The sequence below is a fragment of the Passer domesticus genome, chromosome 3 (assembly GCF_036417665.1).
Source record: "Passer domesticus isolate bPasDom1 chromosome 3, bPasDom1.hap1, whole genome shotgun sequence".
NCBI classification, from domain to species: domain Eukaryota; kingdom Metazoa; phylum Chordata; class Aves; order Passeriformes; family Passeridae; genus Passer; species Passer domesticus.
In genome coordinates, this window is record NC_087476.1 from 54,504,164 (window position 1) to 54,523,127 (window position 18,964).

General features: G+C 38.0%; 1 protein-coding gene across 4 annotated transcripts in view; it reads left to right on the forward strand.

Annotated features, from left to right (window-relative positions):
* LAMA2 (laminin subunit alpha 2) overlaps positions 1 to 18,964 on the forward strand; it is a 340,056-nt gene that overhangs the window by 310,412 nt on the left and 10,680 nt on the right. For 3 of the 4 annotated variants that reach the window (XM_064413130.1, XM_064413127.1, XM_064413128.1), the window contains 8 exons: positions 1,183 to 1,321; positions 2,773 to 2,784; positions 5,274 to 5,394; positions 7,642 to 7,860; positions 9,201 to 9,349; positions 12,096 to 12,272; positions 13,113 to 13,326; positions 17,834 to 17,946. In XM_064413130.1, coding sequence (XP_064269200.1) covers positions 1,183 to 1,321; positions 2,773 to 2,784; positions 5,274 to 5,394; positions 7,642 to 7,860; positions 9,201 to 9,349; positions 12,096 to 12,272; positions 13,113 to 13,326; positions 17,834 to 17,946 — 1,144 coding nt within the window. The remainder of the gene's footprint in view (positions 1 to 1,182; positions 1,322 to 2,772; positions 2,785 to 5,273; positions 5,395 to 7,641; positions 7,861 to 9,200; positions 9,350 to 12,095; positions 12,273 to 13,112; positions 13,327 to 17,833; positions 17,947 to 18,964) is intronic. The other variant, XM_064413131.1, reaches the window with a different exon arrangement.

Below are 18,964 nucleotides of genomic sequence, written 5' to 3' on the forward strand. Positions count from 1 at the left end.
TGTTTTGTAGTCTGGTTATAGGGCTGATAGAATCTTACCTGAGCCAAATTAATTTTACTTGTGGCTACTGTGACATACTCTGTGCTTTTGCAGTTTGAACTTTTACTGCATTCTGAATCTTCAGGGTCACCACAAGCCCCTAAACACATTCCTCTGCCTCTGCCTCCTGCAGTGCCAGCTCTCTACGTGGCCTTCACCCCTCACATACAGTCCCCCTTCCTGGCTGAAGTAGAATTGGAAGTCGGGACAATGACCAAAGTAATTTAGTGATCTCACTTGCAGATTTGTTGCACCTTTAGAGGAGGAATGTCTTATTGCTAGCCAGTTATCATAGTTCATACTTAACCCAGGAAGTATTAATATAAAATACAATGTCATGTAATTGTAATTTATCAATAGCATTCAAACATCATGTGTTTAGAAAAAAAGATGCAGGTATAGAAATGAAAGGAAAATTAGTCTGGTTTTGGTAAGGTGTAGCAGAAAGTCTGTCTATTCAATTCTCAAGGAAAAAAAATAAATCCTTTTTGTGGTCCCTATATATCTTGAGGCCTTCTTAGCATTTTTTACCAAGCCTTATTTCTTTTATTGAACTTCATATTCTGTATTAATCCATATATTTAAAATATACATGGAACAGACACCTAAATAGGATGATTGTATGTAGCACATTGCTGACTGCAGACTGAGATTGGACATGACAGCAACTGCCTGCTTTGGGTTTGTAAGTGGTTTAGAGTGACTGATCACCAGTCTCTATGGCACATAATGACAGTGCTTAACAAACTTTTACACTAAAAATCGTGTTCAAGAGGCAATCTTTGGATTGAGATCACAAATTAAATGTAAAATGGTCTTTTGTCATGACTATGTCCCAAAGTTTTCGCTCCAAATTACAGTGACACAAAGAAAGCACCAAATTGAAACAGGTTTAGAGAATATATAAAAATAAAGTGTACAGAATTGCTATAGCTTTTCAGGTTGTTATGGAAACAAAAAAGTGAAGCTTTCTTCCCCTGCCCATAATTGATAATGTGGAAATCCAGTATCTTAATTGCAAAATACAGCCCTCCTTGCCTCTTCCCTCACCTGCTAACCCTCCAAATGTTTTTCTGTTGGTTTCTTAATATTAAAACATTGTTCATGATGGATATTTTGTAACTAATCTCAAATATCTTTTAGCCAACATATCAATTGTAGACATAGACACTAATGAAGAAGAGACCGTAGCAACAACTTCTACAGGCAGCCACTTTGGACTCAACTTAAAAGGGCACGAGAAAATATATTTTGGGGGATTGCCAACCCTGAGAAATCTAAGGTAACGTGGCTCAAACCAATTTCTTTGGTCTTGGTGAGGGGATGTAAATACAATGTATTTATTCTCTGCATTTACTTCTCAAGTTCATTTGCAGTAAGTGAATGGTGAATTCCCAATGTACCCTGTACTGCCACAGCAGAATAGTGCTTTATTTGCATAGGTTTTGTATTTCACACAGCTCACCTTACACACATGCATAATCAGTGTCAGTATACTTTAAATATGTATTAAAATATTTTGCTTAGATATTATTTTAAATTATTTGTAGATTTTAGTTCCTGGTCTCCTTAGATAAAATTCCTCCTGTGTTCAGGACTTGAAGAATATGATACGATACTCTGTTTATTTCATGTAAGCAGAATTAAATATTTTCCCTTCAGAAGTCTGATCCTGAATTTCCTACACAAATAAAATTCCCAGTAACTATTTTTTAAATATTGCATAGTAATATTCACAAATGTTAACTTCAACATAAACTAAAGAAGTGGGATAATAACACTTGAATTTAGTGGCTTTCTTTCATGGCTTTAAATAGACCAAAAAACTTATTTGAAGTTTAAATGAATATTCAGCAGTTTTGCAATAACAAGAACAAGAGAATTCTGTGCTACAATGAACAGATGAGCAACACAGAAACAGGCCCATTAATCTATGTCAGCTTTAACTAAATGGCATAATGAGAGCCTTGAAGTGGTCTTGTGCACAAGGAACTGTTGTGTTTAATCCACAGACTCGTCTGCCACTAAAAGAATGGACATATTTGTTAATTTATTAGGATAATCATTGACCTCTGATGTCAAATCACCCAGCAATAAAAAGATCTAAGATCTATTTTACTCATGAAATAAAACACTATATTATATAATTGTGAAATCACACCAGCGAATAACAAAATGTCCAGAGCAATTATCTTCCACTTCCTTTGTGGCTGCCCAGAAAATCAGTGTACCACAGCTACTTTGACCTGTGGTAACCATTCTGCCTACAGCTATGATTTGACAGTGCCTGAGGCAAGATTAACGTTATGGTAAATTAGAATCAAAAGTAGTGAAAGGGGGATTAGGGCAAAGCTGAGCTACTGCAAACAATAGACACTGAGGTATCCGTGACTTTGTAATTATCAGGTCGTGTCAGTTCTGCCAAATTCTTTTACATGGTTTGCTTTTGCTCATGACCAAATAGAGTATCAAGTTACCAAAACCCTGTGATGTGTTACGTTTTAAGGCAGCTGTTTGCAGAGTAAAACATGTTAATTTTCACAGCCTGATAGTGTATCTAGAATCCCACCTTTTATTATATGTTGTTTTTAAATGGTGTACACCTCCTTCACTGTGAAATGCCTGAACCTTGCTACTAAGTATCGCGGAACAACAAAACAAGAAGTACCACTTGCTACAATTAATGCCACGTTGTTGTTTTCTCTCTTTTTTTGCGTTTCTTTCTCTCCCCAGTATGAAGGCAAGGTAAAAACAATCAGATTATTTGCATGACTTGCATGTGTCTAGTTAGAGTGCAGCTTGAAAGCGCGGGTGGCACCGCAGCCACAGCAGCAGCATGGGCAGTGTCAGAGCAGCTGAGGCTCCTGCCACAGCCAGCAGAGCTGCTCCCGAGTGCTCGTCTCGCTCCACGCTGTGCACACACCTACACAAGCAGCTTTTATTCTCCTCTGGCAGCTTCTTACTTCAGCCGTGCGCTGCTCGGGCGCTGCGGTGCCCGGGAAGCCTCAGCTTCCCGGCCGGCTGCGTTGCCGGCCCTGGCTCCGACCGCCCGGCTCAGGAGCGGTGTAATCCCACGGGAGTGGGGAGCGCCCTGCTCGGAGGCGGTGAAGTAGTTACTGAGGAGAGCATGAGGGCACGGTGGAGATTTTTCTGTGAAATTTGCGACTTCTCATGTTCAGAACGGGAGTCTGACGGGGAGAGAGGAGAGGTCGCCTGTTTCTGACTGTGTTTTCAGTTTACAACTATTTGTATCCATTGCTTTTGCTTTGGATACAAATCACACAATCTGTGCTCAGATATGAAGTGTTTTTCACTGTGTTTTGCAGCCTAAAGCTTGGCTTGAACTGGAAAAATACAACTTCACCCCCATATTCCTGCCCTGAACTTTAGAAAGATTACTTCCTCTCAAGCTCCAGATATTGCTGTTTGTTTTCCCTTCAAACTGGCCTATTTTGGCAAAATAGAACTTAAAAAAAAAAAAAAAAAAAAAAAACACCGAGGAATTATGCAAGATGTTAGTGAACTTGGACCTTACTTGGTGTATTTTGAAAAGGAATAAAGAAGTCTTAAGAAAACATCAAGCAAGTGTTCAGTGTTTGCAAAGAGGTTGAGCTAGACAACCCGCAGTGCTGCCTTCCAACCTTACCCATTCTGTGATTCTGTGATGCGGGTTGGGAATTATAACAGCAGCTCTTTGTAACAGGACAGGATGAGGACAGTCTGTCACTGGACAAGGCAGGAAAGGTAGTATCAAGAATGGTTTCTGGATGGCAAAGGTTATGGGCTCCAGTGACAATGATAACAGCAAAACTGTTCTTCCACTGGGAGAGAAATCCATAAAGGTACTGGAGAAGAGCTAGGAAAAACAAACAAAAAAAAAAAGAAAGAAAGAAACTGAAAGGTGAACATAGCTACTTGACTGTAAATAAAGCAACATATGGATCATTTTAGTAAACCAGATGCTTGCTTTAACTTATGCAGAGAGTACTAATTTGCCAGAGAATACATCACGCTTGCTCGGTTGGCTATAACGCAAAGAATGGCTTTCAGTGCCAAAACATGCAGCTGATTAGTATCTGTGCAAATTGGTTTTATTTTGTAATTAATACTCTTTAAAATATTTTCTTTCCTTCCAGAGAACTGAAGTGGTTGTTGCTTCCCCCCATTCCCCACCCTAGCCCAGTTTTAAGTCCTCCTTTATTTCCCAAATTAGTTTTCCTCTCTTTGAGCTGTCCATACTATTCAGATACTCTAGTAAACACTCATGGGTAATACTTTTTTTTTCTTTTTGGATTTACTCTCCATGGTATCAATGGCAGGTTTGTTTCTTAAGTGACTTTATAAGGCTTTTCTTCTGGCAAGCCTGGTTCAGGTGTTACCAGCAGTTATGGTCTCACTCTGGTGTACCCAAGCCTGGGAAATCATACTTTTGCAATCAAACATGATAGTTTTGGTGTTACTTTCAAAGGGTTTCTTATTGCCTCTCATCAGCCAGCTGATGAGTCAAATGTGGGACTTGAATTCCATTACAATATTTTCCTGTTTTGGATGGATAGTTACATTCTGTAACAAACCCAAGTGTTTTGTTTAACTGCCTGAAAAAGTCAGATGTGTTGTTGTGTCCTAAGAAAATATGCAGCAATTTTCATAGAAAAGGTACTGGAAATATAAAATGAATGTCAATCTACCTGATTGCATTCCTGAGGCGTGTGGGCAAAAACTTTATTCAAATATTTTTACACTGCTTAAGTTATTCTTCCATTGGATCCAGCATGCAAAAAGAGGAATGAAAAATGTCTTCCAGTTAAACTCTCTCCTTACTGTTATGATTTCCTAGTTTGCATCTTTCTGCTTTGCCTAAGGAACAACTTCCTTATTTCATAGCTCACTGTGTTTTAACACCAAAGGTGACAACTCTCCTTTATCAAAGGAAAAACACAGAAAACAAAACCACCAACCGAAAACCCTTAAAAAAAGAAAAATATTGAGAAGGGGTCTGTTGTCAGCTGGAGATGAGATGAACCTCTTGTTATAACTTTGAGTGATGCAAGGCAGAGTGCAATGTGTGCTGATAGATTGTAGAAGGCAACACATATTCGAGTGTATGTGTGTAGTTAAAATAAAAATAAAAATCAAGCATCTGTGCAACTGAAAGTGTACATATGTGTGTCTGGCTGACTGTTCTCCCTAAACTCTATTTTTGAAAACACATTGTACTTCTAAATGTTTTTTAGGCCTGAAGTGAACTTAGAGAAATACACAGGTTGCCTCAAAGACATTGAAATTTCAAGGACACCCTATAACATATTGAGCAGTCCTGACTTTGTTGGTCTAACCAAAGGATGCACACTAGAGGTTAGTCTGATTTCCCTGTATTTTGACCTTAATGTTTATAAGTGTTTTCTGGTTTCTGATTTTATAGTAGATTAATTTTATATGGTATGTTCCTTAGATGGGAATCTAACCTTAAAATCCAAGCAGTTACATTTAAGAGAAAGAAAGATGAGTAAGACTGATCAGCAAGTAGACCGGTTTTTCAGATCCTGATTTCTTGGAGAGTATCCCTGGTCACTTGTGGTATCCTGTCCCTAAAGGGTAGGATTTTCTGAACTGCTTAGCGTTGTTTCATCTGACTAAAATGGTAATTATTGACATTAATGAGGATAAGCATTGACAACACTGCAAAAACTAAAAAAAATCTGATTAACATAAAAAACCAAGGATTCAAGGTTTTTTTTAAATTTTTATTATAAAGTCATTCACTACATAAATCCTCAGGTATGAATACTTACTGTGATGAGCTGGAAGGCACATTTCTTACTGATCACTAAGAATGTGCAAAATTGGAGTTATTTTACCTTTAAATGCAACTATTTTCAGTTGTTGGTGCTTACAATTAACAGCCTTTCAGTGCCTATAGAATTCAAGGAATCTGATATGAAATTTGGGAGAGAATTTAGTAATTTTCCATGGAAAAGTTTTTTATACAAAAAAATACTTCCACTGACATTTGTGTCCCAATAAATGGTTTGTATTTCTTCCCTGGAAATCTCTACTATATAAGATAGTTTTGCAAGCAGATGGAAGAGATCTATCAGATACCATTTTATCATATATCTGATAAATACCATATATACCATATATCTGATGTACTATATCAGATATAATATTCCATATCAGATATATGGTATATATAATATATATATATGGTATATATAATAACAAATCCAAATGAGTTGTTGTTAATCCGATGCTCTCCTATTTTTTTTTTTCCTACAAAATATTAAAACTTTACTTTGAACAGCAACTAGATCTTGGCTGGGCCAAAATGAAGACAAGGGCCCTATTTTGCTGTGTTTATCCATTGTACCTTTGGTCTTCATCAGAGCAAAAATTACGCAACAGTAGGACTCTCATACAGGATATTAGACGAGATTTGTTATGAGATCTATATTTTCAAGTGGTAAATCAAAATTGTAGACAAGCAGATTGTTCAAATGCTTTTAAATCTTACAGATTTGGCTTCAGAAAAAATTTGATAGAGAGGTTCATATTTATTTTTATTTATAGTATATTTTTCTGAAACAGGAAAGAAGGATAGTTGTCTTCATTTTCTTCTGGTGTTATGAATCTTAGAAAGTACTTTGCCTTTCGCATTATTTTGAGGTTGAGGTTTCAGAGTATGAAATCTAATTGGATTAACCCTTTTATTGGAGAAATAAATAAATAGTCTAATTGTACAAAACAAGATGTAGGGAAATTAAAAAGAGGTGAAGCAAAAGTAAAGGATAGACACTGGATATATGTTCAGTCATTTAAATGTCTTCTGGTTTTAGAGAAACGTGGGCACCATCAGCAATGATTTTATCTGGCATAATTTTTTATCTCTAGACCTGGAAACAGTTCTGCTGTACTGAGCAAATGGTGACTACTTTAGAAAAAGTTTCTGTTTCTAAAGATTGGTCTTCCTCATCAGGAAGAATATATGAATTGGCAGCGATGACAGAAAATCTTTGGGAGTATGCACTGACTTATTTTTTGATGATATATTTTACTCTTTAAATTGTGTTAATGGCTGCCAGTGTCTGAAGAGTTAGGCCATGTGCAACAAGTGCTTCATTTATGACTCTGAGTAACCAAGAAAGCAGTGGTGCTTAGTGAAGTTATAAAGATTAATGAAAAGTATTTTCTCAGCATATCTGATAAATATTAGTTTAAGTTCATATTGGGTTTTATTACCTATTGTATAGATCTAAAGGCAAACTCCAACTGTATTAACTAAATGGAAAACATATATAAAATAAAAACAACCTTGAGCAGTTATTTTTAATCCAAGAGGATATATTGAAATAAAACTGGAACTTTGCCTTCCTGTAAGACAGGATTCCACAAATGCAAATGATGCCAGATGTAAACAGATAAACTAAAAGTGTTTGCAGAACACTTTGAGGAGTAAATTGCTAAGTGTTTATTATTACTTTCCATCTTTTCACACTAGTTACATTTACATAGTTTATTATTTTAGTTCAGAAATCTTCCTGTGCATTCATAATCTTGCTTTTAATTCTGCTAATGCACTTTCCTGTCCTCTCCTTCCTACAGAACATTCACACAGTCAGCTTCTCCAAGCCAGGATTTGTGGAACTGCAGCCGGTCTCCTTCGACGTGGGCACAGAAATCAATCTCTCCTTCAGCACCAGGAATGAGTCTGGGATCATCTTGTTTGGCACAGGTGGCACAATTGTCCCCCCCAGGAGAAAGCGCAGGCAGTCTGCAAGGAAAGCTGCTCCTCTGAAGAGAAAGCGCAGGCAGACAGGACAGGTAAGAGAAGCCTGGCAAAAGATTTAAAAAAACCAAACAAACAAAAAAACCCCCACAATTAGCTGAACTGCCAGAGTTTGTTTCAAGACACTGTCAGATGTTTATGCTTAAATTAAAATCCAGGTATTTGGAATAAATTATTTCTGTCATCCTTTATCTGATGAAGAATCTAATAGAAGCTCAGAATTGGTTGGTTGTTTTGTCTTGGAGAAATTGTTTCTCTTACAGATTTACAGTCATGTATCCATTGCTTGTTGCTAAGCAGCAGATTTGGTTTTCTATTATAATCCATGTTGTGGTTTTTTTAAGCAAACCCAAATATTAGAAAATACTGTTCTTCACTCATTTTGAGGACTACTTATGCGCTATTAATACCGGGAAACTCTCTCAATCCTGTTCATAGAGACATAAATGAGTATCATTCTGATTTCCCTGAGACTAAAAGAAAAAAAAAAAGCTGGTGAACACAGTGAAGATAAGCCCCTTGTTTGGCATCACTGATGTGAAATGTATGACTTGAGTGCTCTGGCCTCTCCTTCTGTCTCATAAAATACAAATTTGTTGTATTAGTCCACAGTGTCTGAGTGACTGGTAAAAGTGTGATTACTTACTAGAAATTGTTAGAAATTATTCAAGTCTTGATTAAATCTTGATTAAAATCCTGACAGGCACACTACAGCAGCAATAAACAGATTGTGTTGATGCATTCTCTGTTCAGGACTTCTGGGAAGTGGTATTTCATTATTCTCCTTTCTGGCTATTTTGGAAGAGATCTCTTGATGACCTAGAGTAACACAGTCCAGGGACAGGCTAACCTGGATGACATTATCTTCAGGTTAGGGGTTGCTTCATTATTTCCCAGCTCTTCAGGTCACAGAGGTGAACATGATATCTTGTTGCTATACTAACTGGAGTTTAGATCCTGAAATCTGCCACAATATGATGCTGGTGCTGGAGTAACTACTGGCATGATTTACCAGCCCCCAAACACAGAACTCAAGCTGAGGTCAATGCACTTCAGAGCTTGATGAGTTTAAGAGCAGGTCTTGTAACAACAAAAATCAGAAGAACTGTAGGTTAGAAGTCTCCATCCTTCCTTGTAAATAGATAGAGAGTTAAATCTTCTGTTGACGTTTTCCAGCATGACCTCATTTTACCTCTTCCTCATTATAAAAATGCTGGAGTCTCAGCATAGCAGCAGAACTGAAACAGCAGTGTCTTGTCTACGGTGAGCACATGAACAGCCAGTGTAAGACAGTAAAACATACATATTAATGCAAAATTAAGTGAAATCATTTCCAAATGTAACTTATCTTTTCACTCCAACATGTACCTTGCAGGCCTACTATGCCGTGTTCCTGAACCGAGGTCGGCTGGAAGTGCACGTCTCCACTGGGTTGCGGGATCCGCACAGAATCACGATCAGACCGGAGGCGGGCGAGTTTCATGATGGCAGAGCACATTCCATCCGGATAGAACGAGCTAGAGGGTAACAAATACCTACAAGTGCTACAGACCACACAGCACAGCTAATTTGATGAAGCAAATGTGTTAACAGCTTTGGCAATCCATGTAGATGCTTCTTCTGAGACAAAAAAAAAAAAAAAAAAAAAAAAATAGCTTCATTCCATCATTATCCGAACTTCTTAGGAATAAGTTTAACAGTCATTATTGTTCTGAAGAGCTAGGTTTATATGCTTTTGTAGGCTACCAGCCTCTTTCTCCAGAGATTTGTGTTTGCCTGAAATGGCATCTTTAACCTTCTGATATTTTATAAAAGATTCGCTGGATGAGAAATTCTGCCATGGTGCAATAAATGTCCTTTTCAGGACATATAGAAAAATACCATTTTCAAAGGGTTCAAACTGTAACAGCAGAGCAGCCTGAAGCCTTTTTTAGATGCCGTGTGCTGGACACAGTGATGTCCAGCTAAATATGGCAGAACAGTGGATGCACAGTCCCAGTTTTCTTACTGGAAAAGCCATCACAGACTTTCTCAGACCATGTTGTTTTACACTGAATTTCACTTTACCTGTTTTCAGACATTTTAAAACTTTCTTGTTATACTTCACCCTTCAGAAAGTGATTAGAAACAGCGCTACTGTAGAGTGTAGGATTCAGGCAGCAAATAATATTTATGGCCTGGAATAGCCCTTGTTTCAAGCAGGGTTTATTATGGACATTTGGACATACAAATCTGTACATTCTTTTGTTGGATTAGTGCACTGTGCACAATGTTCTGCATTGTTAAAAGAAATCAGAAAGGAGGTTTGACATCCAGCATGTTACAAAAGGTACTTATCCACTTCACCCTCTTACCCCCACAACACTGCAGCCTTTTTGACCAACAGGTGCCCTTCTGTCCTCTCTGTAATTCACTTTCCTTTCTGTATAATTTTTCTGACTGAATTTCTATTATATTGTTAAAAAAACCCTCACAAATAATGCCTCCAGTCAATAAGGCTCCTCTACTTCGATGACTAAGTCAAAGTCAAACAGTAAATGCTTTGGGAAAAAAAAAAAGATTTTTTAGGAAATGGATGCTTGCATTTTGTGATACATTTTGGGTCACTGTGACAACACAAATATGCAGATGATAATAAAAAGCTCTAAACAACAAAGTAAATTCTTTTGTGCAGTGCTCTAGCGAGTACAGTTAGCTTGACCTTATGAGGGCACATGTGAGAGTACATCAAGGCAAAATTGCCGTACAATGCCATCCAGTGATGGTGTTTGTTCAGATGAGACCTCTGTGTTTTCAAAGTAGCTTTGTTACAAAACAAATGCCTGAACTCTGAAGTTTTTGTAGCCTGAAATGGATATGAGAAGACATAAATTAAGATTAACCCTTTCTCTGCTCATCATGATCTCAAGCTTTATTTTTTTTTAATGTGAGGAACACCCTGAACTCTGCAGATAGATAATTGCCCAATAATTATGAAAAATTATATTGTTGAAGACTAATGTACATCATTGCAGACTGATTTTGGGTACAATCAGCTTGGACTGATTAGCCACTGCAGCACCAAAAAGGATAACTTGAGTCTTGACAATCTGACTTCCCTACACTTTCTCTGAAGGCAGAGGAGGGAAATGCCGTCTCTGGGATACTTCATGGAACCTAAATTAGTCTATTTCTCTCAACTGCCTCCGGAGAAATCTCTCTCCTTCTGTTTCCACTGCTGAAGGGGCTGGGAGATATCATAGGGATTGTCCTGAAAAATAAGTCTTTTAGTAGCTGCTTTCTTCTTACCCTTTGAAAAATTAATCACATTTCTTACTCTGCAGCTTTCCAAACAAATTAATTCATCCAAAACTATGAGGAAACGGGACAATTTACACACAGTACAGCACTTGTGTAATTCAGGTGCTTAAGCCACTCTCCATTTCTGTCTAGGATGTGTGTAAATAAACCTAAGCATTTTGTATTTGAAAACAGGTCTCTTTTCAATAAGCATTTTCAATATTCGGTTGCTTGCATTTGTGATTATAGTTAAGAAAGAATATCAGAGTTCAATATAATTTTGCAGTTAACAAAAGGGAATTTATTTGCCAGAGACTGATTAGTCAGCCAGTGGTGCTGCAGAGGCTCCTAACTTCCTCTCTTCAGCCTTAACAGTAACCATGGGACTGCTTTGTCTTTTGCTTGTGCCATGTGAAATACCCATTGGAATGAATTATAGCACCTGTATGGGTACATTGTGAACAATCAGCAATTTTCCTCCTCTGCCACCTCCCCCAAAAGAAGCCATGAGATCTTTAAAAAGTGTGCTGTATGTCTGCCATTGATCCTGCTGTCAGAGCAGTCTGGTTGTGCCCCAGCAAGAAGATAATAAGGAAATAGGGAGTCCAAACAAAGTGTGACCCCGTGCTGTTTCCATCCTGCTGAGCTCTAGATGATTATATCTACCATCGCAGTATAGCCAGCTTAGCCCTTACCGTGTCTGTATTGCCACACCACAAACCACTTCTTGTGCAGCCACAGTCTGACATTATCACCCTTACACAGCACAGTTTTGCCAGCCTTTGTCAAATAACTACCAAGGAAGCACAGCAGTAGCTGAAACCCTTCTAGTGGTTAATATGCATTTAACGTGAGCTGTCAATTACATAATTTGAATTGCTCGTTGTTACAGCTGGTGTAGGAGTAAATGGGGCTTGCAAGGGGGTGATTTCAATACAAGCAATAACCAGCATAAAATATGTATTTCTTTGCTTTCAAATCTTTTCCACAGGATGTTCAGTGTTCAAGTCGATGAAGACAAAGTCCAGACTCAGAGGTTTCCATCAGACCAGCCCATCTCTGTTAGAAAACTCTTTGTGGGGGGTACATCTTCTCAGTTTCAGACTGCGCCTCTCAGAAACATACCACCATTTGAGGGCTGTATATGGAATCTTGTCATTAATGCCACGTAAGTCTCAATGATGCCAAGAATCGTCCAGTTAATGAGATCTGGTTGAACTGCCTTCATTACCAGAAGAAAGTTGATTGTTGTAACTAATCATACTAGCAAAAAATCCTAGAATATTATCTGCTTTTTTTATATGTCATTCCATTTTTTTGTCTACAGTATATGCTCCATAGGCTATGCAATTAATGAGCTGTTTTATAGACAAGCCAACGGCCAGCAGCATTACTGCTGAATTTCTCTGATTTCATGTTTATCCATGAAATCAGAGAAATTCAGCAGTAATGCTTCAGTAAGATGTGCATCAGCCATAGGTATTTATGGTGTACTATAACACTTTATAGTAGGTTAGGGTGACTTCCAAGAGAAGTCAAAGTTCTGAGAACCACCATGGGAATCAATTTACTTTGTGGAAAGTGCAGTAATCTGGAAGGAACTTTTGAGTAAAAGGAAAGGCAGTGGTGAATAAAATAAAACCTCTATAGAAAGTTTCCATCTAAATCTTTCTTTAACATATCTGACATACCTAAATTAGGATTTTATTACTCTACATGAGAGTAAATGACTTCTCTGTAATACCATCGAAACTACATACCTGTAAACTTTGCCAGAGGATGCCTGTCTCTCTGCCCTGACCATAGGAAGAAAGGCCAATGGTCACTATCACCTCTAGTTTAAGTGTCTTGCTTCTGCACCTGTACCTACCTCTACAGGGTGGGACAAGTCTTGGCTTTTGTCTCCTGTGAAGTGAAATTACACTGCAGCATACAGTTGTTCTTTATAAATGGATGGTAAAAAGGCAAAAAACTAATAACAGACATCACTCTTTTTGTGTGTTCTCAGCCCCATGGACTTTGCTCAGCCCGTGTCCTTTGAAAATGCAGATATTGGCCGATGTCCCACACTAGAACCAGAAGTTAGGCCAACTGAGGATGAAGATAAACCAACTCGTGCAACAGTTCTGGTCCAACCTGAACCAGACACTAATGGGGAGAAAGAAGGGCCAAGAATCCCTCCTGCTTCTCCTCCTCCAACACCATATCTATCATCAGCACTTGTAAGTTTAAGCCACTTCAGTCAGGTAGAGTTTGAAAAGGTTTTTTCCAGGTAAAATTGGAAGTCTATTCATGAGAATAATGAAGCACTTTGCCACAAAAAGAGTGACAATTCCACATGATACTGTAAATGGAACACCGTGTTTCAGGTCCGTAAAGCCTGTGGATAACGGAAAACTGGCTGATACCATTTGCTTGGATTATCAAAACAATAATTTAAAGAATTATGCAGCTTTAGAAATATCTTTGGCTTGCATGCTTAACTGTAAACCCTTACACCTCAGGGTGTAAGCCAAGCAATATTTGCTTGGGGTTGGAAGGGAAATTTTCCCATGGGCAATCCATTTCATTATGATATTTCTTGTGCTGGTCTCTGATGTACATGGTAACAGTCATGTCAGTGATGTGATGAAGAAAAAGATAAACCAGGGGGCCTATTCAATATGGCAATTCCTCCACTGCTGTTTTATAACTTCAGTTAGGAGAATTACAAAATGAAACCCCAGTCACTGCTAAATTGAGCTCAACTGTTGTTACCAGAAATAAACAGTGAGATAGTGGCAAGCAGTCTTATACAACAAAATTTAAGGAACTCCTTCTCTCACAAGTGTAGTAGTTTTATAAGCTGATGCAACATTTTACTGTTCACAAACATATGTTTACATATCTGAATATTAAAATGAATAATACATACACCAGAAGATATTTTTGAGGGGAAAATTATTTGTATTTTTTAGACCTGAATATAACAGACAGGTTTATGCAGGCTACAGTTTAATATGAGTGAGGTTTCAAAATGTGTGAAAAGACTGTACATTCCCCAGTTAGGAATTTATTTGCATTATTGGAATTAAAACTTCAATAACAATAAAATGGTTTTGAGAAGTTAAGAACCAAAATTCTATTTGAGATACATGACCACCTTTGTTGGCCAGTATATATGGCACATCTTTATCTAAAAGGACTTATCAGGTATTACTGAAATCTCCACATCACATGCATGGAAATGGGAGCCTTGGGTTCAAGGTGGGCAAGCTCCATCTCAGTTATTGCCGTGCCCCAAGCCCCGCAGTTACAGACACCGGCCTCTCAATGCTCTGGGGCAGCGGTTGTGACTCGTTCCCACAAGGTGGAGTAGTTGTAGCACCAGGGCTCCCATGCAGCTCTTCTGTTTGGAGTTCAAAGCAAATTTGCAGTACAGTAAGGCTACTATAGAAAGATAAAGAACCAGACAACTAGGTCAAAAGGATTATCCCGTTTAATGCTCACTGTTGTGAAGGAATGCAGTTGTAGTATGTGTTAATCAAACCTTAAAAACAAATACAAAAACAAACCACAGAAGAGCATGAAAGAGCAAGTGCACACTTCCTAAGATTATAAAAACTAAATTTTTAAAGAGCAAAATTGAGAGGAATAGATCTGCTCATTAATATCCAAAACTAGTCCCATTCCAGCTAGGTGAGTTTTGTATGTCACGTATCTAGAGTGGTGATAATTTAAAACAGGAATTCTAAATAAAACACCATTACTCCCCTTCTCTCTTGGAAATAATGGAACTTTTAGTACGCTGAAGGCTTGTAACTATTTTAAATAAGGCAAGCTTTTGGATACCTGTTGCATTCATATTAGTGAGTTCTTCAAAGTATTTTTAAGGGGTCTATTGCAAAAACGAAGCTACAGTCTGGTAATGAGGTAGCATGCATATAAGATAGCACTCATACTACCACTCATATAGTAAATTATAGAGAATATCAGTGTAGAAGGACTGCATATGGAAAATGTACAGCAGAAAACTGTATTTTCACATAGGAGGCTTAAATAACTTATATACTCTATTTGAGTACTTTTAGGACCTTTTTTATGTACATGTATCTGTCTGCATGTAAAAGGGGAGGGCAGTTGAATCCCAAATGAAGGAAAAAACCTACCCTGTACTAAACACAAGACAAGACCCATAAGTAGGACAGTTGGGAAATACACCAGCCGCCAGTCTGCTACTGCTTGCTGTGAATTCCAGAATATTCCTCAACCCTGGGTAACTGCTGCTTCTGCCTCACATTGTTCCCTGCTCCTCAGGGCTCGCTTGCTGCTGAAATGAAGAGCGCCAGCCTTTCTTCTGCCTTTGACTCCATGACGGTACAGCCCACGTTTGGTCCATGCATTTCTGCCTTGTGTTATGAACAGTATCCAGTGAACTGCGGGGACTGCTTCAGTGCTTTCTCTACTAATTGCTTTCTTTGTAATTACTAATACAGCAAATGAGAAAATGGAGAGTGTGTGACAGTCCATCGGTGGCCTTTTCTGTTCTTCATTTCCATTGCCATACACACCTTGACCTACCAGTCAAGTCCCTGACATTTTACAAGACTGAAGCAAAGTGCAGCTGAAGAATTCAGTCTCTCATGTAATGTGGCAGATTACTAAGCAGCCAGGACACATTAACACCATTACTCAAAAAGCAAAGCTGAGATATTTTAATACAGGCTGGTGACCCATGCTTAGTGCGCATTCTGGTGAAAGCTGTAAAGCTGTCTGTCCTTAGATAAAACAAAAGTGGGCACAGGCTTATGAATAAAATATGGGTGTTTTTTAAACATGCCCTGCCATTTTTCTTTTTCCTTTTGCAATCTTTTCCTAATGAATGCTTACTATTATTAGTTATTAGTAAACAATCAGTGTATGTTATTATTCCAGCCACCATGGTGTGTTGTACACTCTCCCACACTCCTTGCCCTTTCTTACAGTCACCCTGCTGCAATGAAGAAAAACTGCAGTGTTTACTGATGCTGGGGAGCAGCTTGTCAGGGTCAGCCCCCTTACTAACATATACCAGCCTAGGATTAAATTTACTGTCAGAATATATCCTTTTACCATGTAAATGTAAAAGTGTGCCGGAGAAAGGTGTCTGTATGTATTTTCCAGTTATTTCCAGTACCAGTTTTTATTCCCTATCTTCAAATTTTAGCAAGCTAAAATGTAATTGAAGTTATTAAATGCATAGTGTTGTCATTAGCTTAGTTGTTAGACTTCTAGTTAAGCCTGTAAAGCTTAAAATAATTCAAAATTTTACCCTGAATTATGGGAATATGATTTTTTTTTCCTTTTTGATGATCACTGGAAGTCTGCTATCATACATTCATAACCCTGCTTGGTCCTGGTGAATTTTCCCTGTTTTTTTTCCCTCCATTGCATATTGATGTATCAATTGTTCTTGTCATAATGCATGGTGTTCTACTCTGTCATATTCAAACCAGAGCATTTATTATGCAAAACTATATTTTAGAGGTATTCTATGCAGTTGTGAAGATCTTTGTGATGTATGAAAGCAAAAAATATTACTGAAAAACTGAGTGGGAGAGGGAAGTAAATTTCCTCTTTGCGTTGAAATCTCAGGGCTTAAGTCACTCATGACATTTTCAAAATGTTTCAGAGAAGGAACTCTGTCAGCAAGGCACTGCACCTTGTGCTTTGCAGGCCCCTGCTGAGTCAGGGCTCAAATAAGAGACTGTCACCAATCCAAATTATAGCAGCCACAGTGCATAAAACCAGAGCTTGCAGCTATCAAAGTTTGTTTCTTTCCCAGCGGTATTATCTGATATTTTGTTGAGTTAGATCCTTTGAGTAGTTTCCTCACAATACTCTCAGTGGGAGGCAAAAGCCAGACATGAGTAGAAGCTGGTAATTACCATGGTCTCACATTGCCCCAGGCACGCCTATACAAGAGCTTTAGGACCAGAGATTAAAAGACCTGGTGAAATTAAAACAAGAAAATTATAATGGGCAGAAGATATTTTACCTTGCATTGTTGCACCACTTCAAGATTAATAGAAGTGGAGTTACAGGGAGGGGTTTGTTTCTTTACAAGCTGGATAATGTCTCTGCATTAGACAGCTGGGACATTTCAAAGCTGTTACATCTATCCATTAGTTATTGGATTCCCTGTTTGTGGGGGCCTTCCAACAGCACCAGGGGAAACAACAGCACGTTAAGCAAATAATACAGTTGTAAAACAATATACAAACGTAAAATGAAGGACTCATTGACAGCTGCAGGACCTGAAACTACTTTTAACTCATTATTTTTAAGGTGACTGGATTTCAAGTTGACAACAAAGCATCCCTTTAAAACTTAAATCTTGTTTCATTTCTCTTAGAGGGCATCCTACTGTGTAAAACTCAGTTATGTGAGCTAAGAGTACTGCCTGAACTGCCTGGAAATCACTTAAGACTCTTGTAAATGTCCACTGGTGAAAGCATGAAAGCAGCAATGTTCATATATTACTTTCATTTGGTTTTACAGCTATCTTAATGAGCTCTGCTTTTATACCAAGTTCTTGTCAGACTGGTTTATAACTTTAGCTGGTGTGATGACTCATCAGCCCACTGGAAAATTGCAGGCCAGTCTCTAGACTCAGTACAATAGTCTCAGTCCTGAGCAACTGTGAGTCTCCCAGCATATGCACAGCTGAGACAAAAGATGAAGTTTGCATGATTGTTGTATATTTTGCAGGATTCCTGTGCTGCTGACACAGAACCAGCCATTTTAGAAGGTGGCAAGCAGTTTGGTCTTTCAAGGAACAGCCACATTGCAGTTGCATTCGATGACACCAAAGTGAAAAACAGGTATGTTGTTTGTTTCAGCAATGAGTTTTGATGGAATAGTGTCAAAATAAAATGCCCCTCCTGATTCTCTCAAAGGTATCTCCCGAAATTATGGACATAATCTGAAAAGATCACATGCCATAAATAATTAATTTCCTTAAGCAAACTTAAAAAAACATGAAAGCCTAAAATCTAGGTAATGAAATGCCCACCTAAGTAGCTCTCACAAAAACAATTTACCTCTTTGTTTGTAGTGGTTTGGACACACACAGATCCCAGACTGATTTCCTAAAAACCAGAGTAATGGAATCAGGTTGTGCAACTGACTTTAAAGATGGCTTTTTCAGAGGAAAGGGGTTTTTTTCGGTAACTCGATATTTTCTTTTAATAAGAATTTTTTCCCCTTTTCTCCAACAGTTAAAATCAATATTGCACAGTAAAAAGGAAAAGTTATATTGCTACCCCAAACTATAACACTATATAATAACACTATATACATATAGCTGTTGACATGCAAATAATTCCATGAACTGTTTATAAAACATTTTTTAAATGGATTTGTGAAGATAGAATTTGTTAGGGGTTTTTTTTTTTTGTTGTTGTTCTGCAGGCACTTGGTCAGTAACAAATGTGCCATGACACATCACTAAGCAATTTTGCTGCTTATAGTTTCCAAATCCATTAGCCCCACACTTATTTATCCCTATAAAAGATGTACCACACATGCTCATTTTAGAAAACTAGAAAACTAGGAATGATCCTGGACTGATCATTTTCATGCAATGATTTTTCATTTATGTTATCAGCTGCTTTCAGGTACTGACTTTGGAGCTCAGCTTGACCAAAGTTAGTGATGTGTTGCCAGTGCAATAGCATTAGAAAATCTAAATAAATTCTTCACAGGTTCTTTGCTGTAGAGGAAGTTCTCAACATTGCCATTCTGTCCAAGGGGTCATTAGGTTTGCTCAGACACAGCCTCATTTTCTCTTGGGAGAAATCAGAATAAGTGTTTTATATCCTCATTGTAAACTCTTCTGTC